The 12,421-nt window shown below is 38.2% G+C and overlaps 1 protein-coding gene across 4 annotated transcripts in view; it reads right to left on the minus strand.

Moving 5' to 3' along the window:
* The window catches only part of qkia (QKI, KH domain containing, RNA binding a), an 84,402-nt gene that overhangs the window by 28,640 nt on the left and 43,341 nt on the right, over window positions 1–12,421 (minus strand). For all 4 annotated transcript variants that reach the window (XM_067366625.1, XM_067366622.1, XM_067366624.1 and 1 more), the window contains exon 3: window positions 3,311–3,427. In XM_067366625.1, coding sequence (XP_067222726.1) covers window positions 3,311–3,427 — 117 coding nt within the window. The remainder of the gene's footprint in view (window positions 1–3,310; window positions 3,428–12,421) is intronic.

Here is a 12,421-nt window from a genome sequence, read left to right on the forward strand (position 1 = left end):
AACTTGGGTCTATATTCCAAAGCATTCGTGAATTACAATGATTTAAGTTTGGAGAGTGCATTTTCATGTCTATGCTCAAAAGAGGAGGGGGTCACAAAACTTCAAAAACTTCTAAATGTTGGTAAAAACTTTTTTAATGCAACTTAATTATAAATTCATTCAATCGGGTTTCATTTTTTGTTTTTATTTTGATCTTGTAATTTTTCATTAAAATTTCTCCAATCATTTAGTTTGCATAAATCCCACCGATTCCATACAGCTGACTGCAAACTCTCATTCAGATCTGCCTCTATCCAAACAATCAACAATCATTGGATTGTTAAAAACAATTTACTTTTCCATGAATGTCACAACACAAATTTAAGTAACTTATTTCCTATTGTGATCTGAGCAGTAATGCAGGTGTAAAGAAAAAAAGGAAGGAGACTCAATTTAACCAAGAACAAAGAGTAAAAACTAAAAAGAGAGGGAAGACAGAAGAGAAAAAAGCTTTAGAGAGAATACTGCGCATCTCTGGAGAGGTTCTGTGATGCTCCGGTGAGGGTGGCCGTCTGTTACATTTGATCTATGCTGAGAGGTTTCTGAGAGTCCTCAATTTGAACAGTGTTTGATCAGAGGACAAGGCTACACAGAGGGACAGGTTATTATCCAGAGTTTGTCTGTCCTGTCCTCACCCATTACGTCTGCTTGAGATTGGCTTCAGTACGCACACACACAACAACGTGAGGACGTAGTGTCTCTTGAGGCTGTGTGAACTGGTGTGTATGCAGTTCTTGAGAGGTTAAATGGGGTTAAACCACCTTTAGGGAGCTGTTAAATAAAATGTCAGTCTGATTTAACGAAGCATTTTCGCCTGAGGCTTCAGGTGATCCACGCCTTTACCTTTCATAGCAAACATTTAACACATCACTAACAAACAACTCATTTCACCGTTGCATCCCTACAAATGACCTGGAACCAAACCTTGTATTATGAGAAAGACTCCCACTGCACCTCGTCTCTAAGTCACTCTTTTCTCTTTCCCTCCATTTCTCTACATCTCCATTGCTCTCTCAGTCCCCAGAGGCAGCAGCACTTAAATTATTTAGAGGACAAAAACAGCTTTTCTAATGGACGCTAAATAAACAACCCCCTCAGCCCCTCAGCCCTTCTCCTTCTCAAGTCTCTCTGTTTAGATAGGTCTAACCATAATCACAACTGTCAGTTTCGGTGTGCGTGTCTCTCGTTCACTACTGAAACGTTAAGACACAACAGCATTTTTCTCTTCGCCATCAAGGTTTATTTGACAAAAATCACCGTCTGTTCTAACTACTCAGCCTCTAAAACTGCAAAAGGTCGTTGAATTAAAATATTCTGGATGTTAAAGTCATGATGGATTGAAGCAGCGACAGATCTGTTCTTCTGTATTGTGATCTACCTCCTAGTGAAACAAATTATCAAAAAATAAATGCAGGTAAGGGTTTTTCTATTGGTTCCATTGGTTGATGATTGTATGGAGGCAGATCTGAATGAGAGCTTGCAGTTGACTGTAAGGAAAGGGTACCCCAGCCAAGGATCGGCCATACTTCGGTGGAAAAGGATATGACAGAGTCAGTCAGGAGAATATTCTGAGAAACTCTGTTAGGAAGCAGAAGAGATCAATCTAGTGTTGAAGAGTATTACAGCAAGTATAAGATTAGTCATCCAGACAGTATATGTTTTGCATTCAGCAGGGCAACTGAAGACATAACCACAAAATACTATATTTATAAAAAAAATAAATAAATAAAAAAAACTTATTTCGAGGATTAAAGCCTTTATTTCTGCATCAAGCCCTTCAGTTCACACATATGGCTTCTCCAGAGAGAAGCACAGCTGGGGCCCAGGTGTGTGTGTGTTAATGCTAATGCACAGTGATGGGGATTTCCTGATAAAATAGCTCCACTGGGATGCTGACAGAGATACGAAGAGAAAGACTAGACCAGACAAATGTTGCTGATTCCTGGCAAAAAGGTCTCTGTGGGTTGTTTAAGACTTTAGAATTAAATCAACTCAGTTGCTTACTACAGAATCAGCCATTTCTTCTGATTTTTCAGCATGTAGTGCTGAGCAGATACACGTACAAATGTCATTTCTCCCAACCCTCGAGAAAGTCTCTGCTAGAGCTGACGGGGCAGTACTGTTATGTCTCCGTGCTACATAACTCACACCTGAAGCCATAATTTCCCATCATTCAGGCTTTAGCTCTTCCTCTGCTGATCATACAGTGGGTCCCTTCTGAGACTGTAAGGGAAGATCTGAGTCCTACTTTCCAGTGCGTCTACCATGTGCTTTTGTTCTCTCTGACACCCACACCACCACAGCCAGGCCTGAAATAGAACTGGGCCTCAGCCGGAGTGCTGCAAGCTAACTGTGAGTGTGCTGAAGAGAGAAAAAGACATTGGACAGAACAAATGAGTGAATTGGCTCATTAAGGACAAACTGGTTCCAAATGGCTAACGTCAGCAGAACGCTGTCTGTGAAGGAGGAAGAGGGGCTTGAGGAAGATCCAAATTGTGACTAAGTGGTCACATTTGTCCAAGCTGGTTCGACATGTCCTACTGCTGTGTCAATTTTTGTCGTGCTGGTGCCCCATTTTTTTATTATGTGGTGCAATTTTTTCACAAAATGAACCATGCAGACAATGGCCCAATGGACAGTGCAGATCAGAACAACATGCAAAAGACCAATTTAAACATTGCTTATAAGTAAATTCAGTATTGATTCATTCCGTTGTAAAAATCAATAGTTATTAGTTTAGTTAATTTATCTATACACAAGCACTGGAGAAAACAGTGATGTCATCGTCCAGCTCAGGTCCGTTCACATACATTGTTGTCAATGCAGGCAGATCAAAAACTTTGTTGAATATCAAGTGTCAAGTGTCCCCAACTAAGCAAGCCAAAGGCGACGGTGGCAAGGAACCCAAACTCCAACAGGTTACATCAGGTGAAAAACAGGTGATAAAAATGGAGGAAAAAGAAAACCTTGGGAGAAACCAGGCTCAGTCAGGGGGACCAGTTCTCCTCTGGCAGACAGCAGACAGTGCTTGATTATGATTCAGGCAGCTGAATCAAATCCCAAGTCCGATTGGGATTTCAACAGTCAAAATATTTAATCCAGTTCCATCTAACTGTGCCGTGTTAGAAGCACGGCTCTGTCCACTTAAATTTGGGCACAGTACTCTATTTAAATTGTCCCTGTATAAAACTTTTTACAGACTTTACTGTTGTTAATATCAGTAAATGTAAAACTTTATCATCTCAAAATCAAATGTTTCTGTGTATCTCACCTTCTTTCTGTCTCTCATGGAGCTCCTCCCTCTCACCATGATCTTGCAGCCAGTCTCTGCCTCCAGTTGCTTTGCCGTGAGTCCACGAGGGCCAAGTATTCTCCCGACAAAATTATACTGGAAAAACAAGAGTAAGGGAGAGAGATTAGAATGCATTCAGAAACTAAGGAAATATTTTTTTTTTTTTTAGAAAACAAGATGTTGCATATACACAAAAATTGCTGCTAAAGTCACACTTGAACTTGAAAATAGTTTATCTATGAATAAATGTATCATTTAATCACCTTTCTGTAGTTTCAAACCAGTATAACTTTAATTGAAAAATATTTAATTGCAACTATTCTATACAATGAAAGTAAATGGTGACAGACTGTCATCCTGCCTAATGTCTCCTTTTGCCATACAGGTTAGGACATGATGGTGGATAAATGATGACAATTTTCATTTTTGGGTGAACTATTCATTTAAGATGCATTTGATGAGTTATATATAATATTTTGACTCTGCAGCAGTCCTGACGACACACACACACCCCAGAATAATCTGAGTAGTGGCATCAAGAATCAGGGAGTACAGATAGCTGTATGTACTGGAATGACATTGGGTGAAAGAAAAAAAAAAAAAAGACGATATTTTAATTAGCTGTACAATAAAATCTGACACCGAGCACAGTGTGCAAATGTGTATTTCAAGAAATAAGCCAAAAAAGGCTCCTCTCTCTCCCACACTAATAATTTAATTAACTCCAATGTAGATTTCTGACCAGTAAACGTCGAGACGCTTTCATTTGTGGGGACTTTCAAATTAAATAAATTAAAAAACAACAACAACAACAACAACAACAACAACAACAACAACACCACCACAAATCAAGTGACGCGAATACCACAACTGACCAGGCAGCTAATCACTCCTTCTCCTCTGGCAGCCGCTTATGAGCTATGGCCTCAGCAAATCAGGAAGCCGGATAGAAAAATGAGAGCTTGAAAACATCTTCAAGCTCATGTTTGCCAAACAGAATGCTAAGAAGCGCTGCAAAGCCCCTTTCTTGGTTTTCCTCCTTCCTGCTCTTCATTTTTTATGTCCTTCATAATTCTTTCTTTTGGTTATCGTGCTCCGAGGGATGGAAAAGGGAAAAGCCGGCTGTACGTAATGTAAATAAGAAATGAAACAACGGGAGAGAATTAAAGTAGGGGAGGGGTCTTATCGTGGCCCTTGTCCCTGACGCTGTGCTTCAGGGCTTTGTCTGAGAGCACGCTTTATTTACCTCCGTAATCCTCCCAGCTTTACTGCGCCTCTCGACAGCACAGCTCAAAATAAAAATAATAAAATAAAATCCACTCTTTTTCAGTCTTTATCTCTATCAGTTCACTTCTCTAGCTCAGGGTAAAGACAGAAAGTCAGTCGTCTTGTAAGTGCTTAATCCTGTCCTGTACGAATACAGGCCACATACACACTGCAGCTTAATTCGGTTGTCGCTCCTCTTCTGAGTGCTTAATCCAGTTCTGCACCCACAAAGTTTGGTTATTTTAGTTTGAGAACTAAAACAATTACTCCTAAACAGCTCAGGTAATGACAACCCAAATCTGCAGTGTGCAATACAGAACTCTTATACAGAAGTTACTCTTGGTGCAAGTCAGCTTGCGCAGGCAGTCTGCCGGAAACTAGTTATTTTAGTTTATAAAATTTTAAAACCCATTGATTCGCTTCAAAAGGCCTTTATTAACCCCTGGAGTCATATGGATTTCTTTTATGATTGATGGGTGTACTTTTTTTGGCTTCAAAATCAGGAGCCCCATTCATTACCATTAAAAAGCTTGGAAGAGCAATATAAACCTAGGATGGCTTAAAAGATGAGTAAATCATGGGAAAATTTCCATTTTTTTGAAAACTATCCCTTTAAATGAACAACTTATTAATTTCTTTATTTCAACTAAATGCACCAATAATTTAAAAAAATTAGCAATTTTATAATAGGACTCAATAACGTACTTAAAAACGGGGGTTAGACGTGTGAACATGAGCCGGAACAATATTATGAATTAAAGGGGTGGTTACATGCGATTTCACTTTTTTAACTTATTGTGTAATGTTGCTGCTGGAGCATAGTATCTGCAAAGTTACAGCGCTGAAAGTTCAATGCAAATGGAGATACTGTCTTTTAAAGTTATAGCAGTTTAATGCCTACAAAAACGCCAGGGTTGGACTACAATGAGCTTCTTCCTGGGTTGATGACATCATAAACCCTTGCTATTAACATAAACACTGCCCCCGGGAACACGCAACAAAGTGGGCGAGGCCATGTGGCACAATATAATGGAAGCGGAAGAGTTACACCGAACGCGAGTTGCGTGACGCGACGCGTCAAAAGATATAGAACCCGTTATAATCTGTGATATTTTCTACACTGGATGCGGTGCTGAAGACAGCTTCCAGAATCTACACGAGTTCAATACTGGTTTTGCACAAAGGCTTTTACTGAAAGATGGAGCAGTTCCCACTTTAAAAGCAGAAGCTGCTGTTTATTGGCTTCAAACTGTAAGTACGTTTTATTGTTTGTACATGTCTTTTAAATGTATAGTTCTGTTGCTATTTTTAATTTATCAAGGACATAAACAAAGAGCAACTCGTTTTTGCTAGCCAGTTAGCCAGGTTCTAGTGCAACAAACTCCAACAAACGTCTATGTTCACAGACAAACAGTTGTTCATGCTATAAATTAAACGCTACCTTTACAAAAATGCGACTAAGTCATGTATTCGGCTGCAGTAAAGCTTTAATCAGGATAAAAGCTAACAAACAGCAGTGACAGCTTATCTAAACACTTTGACACAAATACTAAATGAAATACCATTCATAAACATCCTTTAAAAGCCGTGATTGCAAAGGTTCTGCTTTACCCTCTTCATCTGGTTCTGATTCTGGCTCAATTTGATACAGCAGTATAGGCGCTATTATTTACATTTCCTCTGAAGCGCTAAATACGGATTGTAAGGGGCGTGGCGTTTCCGGACGCTTCAGTGAATCACGATACACTGGGCCAGCTACCAACCTGCTAACCAATCTGAGCACATTGCATATTTCGGAGGGAGTGGCTTCATAGAAGCAGGAAATCAAACAAGCTGTTTATATGACAGTGGAAACAGAGGTGTAGAATAAAGCCAAAATATTTAAAAAATACAAAAAATAAAAATAATAATATTGTGAAATATGATTACAATTTAAAATGAATGCTTTCTATTTTAATATATTTTAAAACAATTTATTCCTGTGATGGCAAAGCTTATTTTTCAGTAGCCATTAACAGTCTTCAGTGTCACATGATCGTTCAGAAATAATTCTAATATGTTGATTTGGTGCACAATAAATATTTCTTCTTATCACCAATGTTGAAAATGGTTGTGTTTTTCCTCATATTTGCGGAAACCGTCAGAAACCTGAGCAGAAAGTTAAATTTTTTTTTTTTTTTAATATCATAAAAGGTCTTCACTGTCACTTTTGATCAATTTAATTCATCCTTGTTGCATGAAATAATAATAATAATAATAATAATAATAATAATAATAATAATATTAAAAAAGCACTAATCCCAGACTTTTGAATGGTATCTGCATTATGAGAGGCTTTACATTAATGTTTTGTGGAGCTTTGAGCAAAAATTAACCTGCTCTGGTCATGTGAACATTTTTAATTGGCTTATGTAAAGAAAACATTAACAACTAGCCCCCTCAAACTGAACACTAAATTTCATTCAAAAAAGTAACCCATGGGATTAAATGGGTTTTAAAGAACAAAAACAAACAAAACTGGACAATTTGTCACCAGTTGTTGCTGTCATCTTGGTAATCTGACAGCTAAAAGGTTAAACTTTTGCCATGTTTCTTTTAACCAGCCATAGATGCCAAAATGTCAACCATCAGGAGTGACTCCTCCACGCCGTACACGATTCAATACCCACAATTAATCACAGTTGTCACTCCTACAATTTTGCAGAGTGCATTATAAGCCAACAGAAAGAAAACTCAAAAGACAGACTCATGATTAGTCAAACCCAAAGAACAGGCAGCATGACCTGCCTGAATAAATAGATAAACAATGCTGTATCGCTCTTACGGCTTATTGTTCAAACACAGATGACGCAGCGTAATCCGACAGCTCCGACTGTGTAGGTGGATCAGATCCGCTGGAGTTCTTCACATACATTCCAAAATGCTCTCTCATGAGACGCTGAGCAGGATACACGTGTAAAAATGTGTACTAAAGCAGCAGTGCCACACACCACATCACATTACATCATCTTCATGAGACAGCCAGAAGTGACAAAGCCTTAGGTGAACATGTGCGGTGACTGTCCCTCTCATCACAGTCACGCAATTGTAAACAAAGAAGACGGTGAAAAAAACAGTAGCAAAAATACATATGCAACAACACCGCACGCACAGAGCAATATCAGGATGATCAGATATCATCAGAAGTTCATCACTCCCTCTCTTCCACAGGAGCGCACCTGCACGATCCCTCTCTCCATGCAGATGAGAGAGGATTCTCCTCTGTGCGTATGTGTGTTGATGTTGATTGGACATGGCAGAGAGCAGCGGCCTGATGCGGTGAGGGAAATTGCTCACTTTGAATACTGGAACCAGACAGTAATTACAGCCTGGAGGAGATGCCACCATTTTACTTCCTGTAGAGGGAGGAATGGAGGCATGAGGGGAATGATAGAGGAGAAATAGAGAAATACTATAGTTGTTAGACGACAGGATAAGGGAATGTTTTGACTGTATGTTGGCATGTCATGTTTTTGAGAGAGTCTGAGAGGGGCAGAGAGCAACCGCAAAAAAAGCCTGGAAAATTCCACCCTACTGCCACACAAACATCTGCCACAGATAAAAACAGGGCTCTGGGTCACACATCAGCTCATTTAGTGATCTCACCAACAAGGAAAATAAAATAAAATCTAGACACCAGACAGACTGAAAACAACAATTTGACTGCTTATTTTTACAAGTAAAAAAGTAACCCACAGCAACCAATCCACATTTAAACAATTTCAGACAGACAAAAGGAAGAATAGCCGACAAGGATAGCTCTACAACCTCAAAAAATAAAGATCTAAAAGACACTTAATAATATTATTATTAAGAGGTCATGACATAACAAAAACAAATTTGCCTTGATCTTTTGACATATAAGAGGTCTTTGTACCATTTAAACACCCTGCCAGTTTCAAAGCTTAAAATGTCCAGCTCATTATAAACAAAGCATTTATTTAATTCAAGCTCCACAAACAGCTTGTTTAGATATTGGGGGACTTGTGACGTCACACGTGCCAAGACATTTGCATATGACTGCCTTCTGAGCAAGACATTGACGAATACTTTCACATCGTCGCACCATAGGCCCTGCCACTGGTGTTCAGTCTGATACTTGCCTACACCAGAGCATCGCGTCAAAAGCAAATAGAAACCATGATAATCACAGATGCTGTCTACACTGCATACCGTATATAAATGCATGTTCACTTTACTCCAATCGCTTGAGTCTGCAAACAAGAGGACAAATGGAAAAGTAAACAGAAGCATAAAGAAAAAATTGCTTTGACATCCTGTTTAAACAACTTTTTTGCATCTCTGTACAGACTTCAGAATGATACCAGTGTCAGAAACAAGTGGATGGTTTATGTTTAATGGTGTCCTGGATCGCGTTGCAGGATATGTTTGTTCAGAGAATTTGACTGCATATTGTTTGGTAAATGAGGCACAGTGTAATGGAAAGTTTGCAAGGAAAATTTTGACAGATGAAGCAGTCAGCTGTATTGGATCTGACAGCAGCTGCATCACAAACCGCAAGTAAACGATTTCATAATGCTTTGTCTGTAAATGACGGCTTTATAATGTTTTCAAAACACTTGCTCATGTGCAATAGCGAGTGGGCATTAATAATGTTTCCTATGCAATGACTCTCATATCAGTGGCATTATACTGACAAGCCTTAAACGAGCCACCCCTTAAAAACAGATCATTTCAGATAGAGCATCAGAATGAGGGTTGGAAATAATTGTTTGAAACATGTTTTTTGTGTGCGCGTGTGTGTGCGCGTGTGTGCGCGTGTGTGCGCGTGTGTGCGCGTGTGTGTGCGCGTGTGCGCGTGTGCGCGTGTGCGCGTGTGCGCGTGTGCGCGTGTGCGCGTGTGCGCGTGTGCGCGTGTGCGTGTGTGCGCGTGTGTGTGTGTGTGTGTGTGTGTGTATTTTTTTTTATTTACCTTATTAATTTTATTTAAAAATTTTAATGTTCCCGGAGGTTCACTTTATTTACATAAGTGAACTTCAGGGAACATTAATTTTAGAAAATCCATGTCATGACCTCTTTAATATTAATAATAAATTATTATTTATAACAGAACGTAATTAGTTGAAAATTAATAACCTCCATTAAATTAGAGTAATTTATTATAATTATTAAATAATACTGGCTAATCTGTTTTTTTTTTTAGCATAATAAACAATAAATAAGGTAACACTTTACAATATGGTTCATTAGTTAACATTAGTTCATGTATAAACTAACAAACTAACCATGAGCAATACATGTTACTATATTTATTCATCTTTGTTAATGTTAGTTAATAAAAAAATATAGCTGTTCATAGGTTGTTCATGTTACTTCACAGTGCATTAACTAATGTTAAATACAACTCTTGATTTTAATAATGTATTATTAAATGTTGAAATTAACATTAACAATGATTAATAAATGCTGTAGAAGTGCAGTTCATTATTAGTTTGTTAATGTACCTTATTGTAAAGTGATACAATAAATAATAATAACATTTATTTTTTATTATCCTAAAAGGGTACTGAAAACACTGATTAGCCAATATTATTATTATTAATAATAATCACTAATTAGTCATTATTATTATTATTTATTATTAACATCATAAAACTTCAATACCCACCATCATATCCGACAACACTAATTCGAATGATCCTCAATGACTATGAATGATTTGATGAACAGGGGTCCTAATAGAGGGTAAAGAGAGAATCAATGCCTTTTTGTTGCCATTTCGTTACGTCACCATGAACCCTGGTAACACGTCTGCATAACTGAAAAATCTATATGCCGTGCACAGGAGTGTGTGTGCGAGGATGTCAGTGTTAAGCTGTAGGGATGTATAACAGAACAGCCTAAATGTGAGAGCAAGTGGAGAGTTGAGCAGTTCAGGGACGCAGCCAAGGGACCTGACAGAGACAAACGAGCAGCAACAATAATGCAACATTATACCTCCTGCCCACCCACTCCCTTCTCTCTCCTCCTACCTCGCTATCCTCCATCACAATCACTCCACCCTGCTCCTAAGGTCACGCTCCTTCATTGCTGAACATTTAACACACACACTCGTAACGGCATCACCAAGAACACACAGAAATTGCAGAGAAAAAAAAAATGAAGAGGAAAATGGGATTATCAGAAAGGCTGTCACTCATCTGGGATGGAAAAAGCATGGTGTGAGGGAGGGATAGAGGCGAAACTATAACATTAAGATGTGTGAAGGTCAAAGTTTAAAAGCTCAAGTGTTGAAGATCACAGAGGGGGCATCCAGAATAAAATGTGCACCTGCGATTAGTTTGCCTAGTGTAACCATAGGCTGTGCCTCGTCTGGAGTCAGTGTTTCTAAATAAGGCCATGTCTTTTGATAGGGTGCATTCAGACACACTCTCAGCTTCTCCACAGCCAATCAAAACACAGCAGTCAGCATTCATGCCAATCAGACTGCACCTGTCAGCATTTATTCAAATCAACCAGTATATGTTGACATGACAAATCAACACACAAGGCCAAAAGGGTCAAACAACGGAGCAAATAAGCTTACATGTATAGTCTTAGATGTTAAGCTCCATGCTGACTACTAATAAACATTTCATCTTAGAAGTCCAAAAAAAGAAAAATGAGTGCTTCTATAAAAATTTTGTACAGACTGTTAATACTTCAAGCTGATTTGACCCACACACAAACTGAGGGGCTACAGAGGCATTAAAATGAAATGGAAATTTACACTGTTTTCAAAATGCATATTATAAGATCTTACTGTAAATGATTCATCAATGCGTGTTTTATTTATATATATATATATATATATATATATATATATATATATATATATATATATATATATATATATATATATATATATATATATATATATATATATATATATATATATATATATATATAATTAAAAAAAGTAAGACTACTTCTCTTTAGTGATATATGCCAGACTTTTCCAATCATTTCGTCCACGTGAACCACATCTCTTTCTTACATTTAACTGCAAGAAATGGACAACCAATGGAAAGGAACAAGTTCTCACCCTACACTTTTTTTCTTTTCAATAATCATAAAGTAAAAATAAAGTTTCACTCAAATGTATATCACAATATGTAAGAAAAGTTCTCTCACTACTTCATCATTCAGTGCTCTTTTGTTTATAAAGGCTGGGTATCAGTACAAATTATTTGATTTGATTTCAATTTTAGTATAATTTACAACTACAAAAACATTCATTTAAAAATTTGACAACAGAGATCAAACCATGCAGAAGAGTAAGTAAATCAGAAAATCAGCCCTATTTGCTTAAATGCATTTATCAGCTGAGGGCAGAAAGAAAGAAAACAAGTACAGTACAGTACTGCATTAAACATACTGATCAGGTTCTGATCAGTTGTGGACAGCACAAGAGAAACAGAGGAGGGAGCTCAAGTGTAGAGCGGAGCAACAGTGCTGAAAACAGCTAATCCAGCGAGTTGGAAAAGAAAATCTGAGGTAATGCATCCAACTGTGGCCTCCCAGTGGAGTGATACAAGACACGCTTTCCACACACACACACACACCGAAATAACAATCTGCTCACCACAGTGTAAGCACATCTGTCACTGGAGTTGTGAAGAAAAGCGTCAGAAAACAGTCTTCTCTCTCACCACATCACTTCTGTATTCTACCCTGTCCTTTGTTTTTTCAGTTCGTTCTGTAAACAGGTGTTGCACACAGCATCACCCTTGCCTCAACTCCCTCCTCCTCTGCAGCTTTACACATCCTCTATTCAGCACTTCA

This window comes from Chanodichthys erythropterus, chromosome 18 (genome assembly GCF_024489055.1).
Source record: "Chanodichthys erythropterus isolate Z2021 chromosome 18, ASM2448905v1, whole genome shotgun sequence".
Classification (NCBI taxonomy): domain Eukaryota; kingdom Metazoa; phylum Chordata; class Actinopteri; order Cypriniformes; family Xenocyprididae; genus Chanodichthys; species Chanodichthys erythropterus.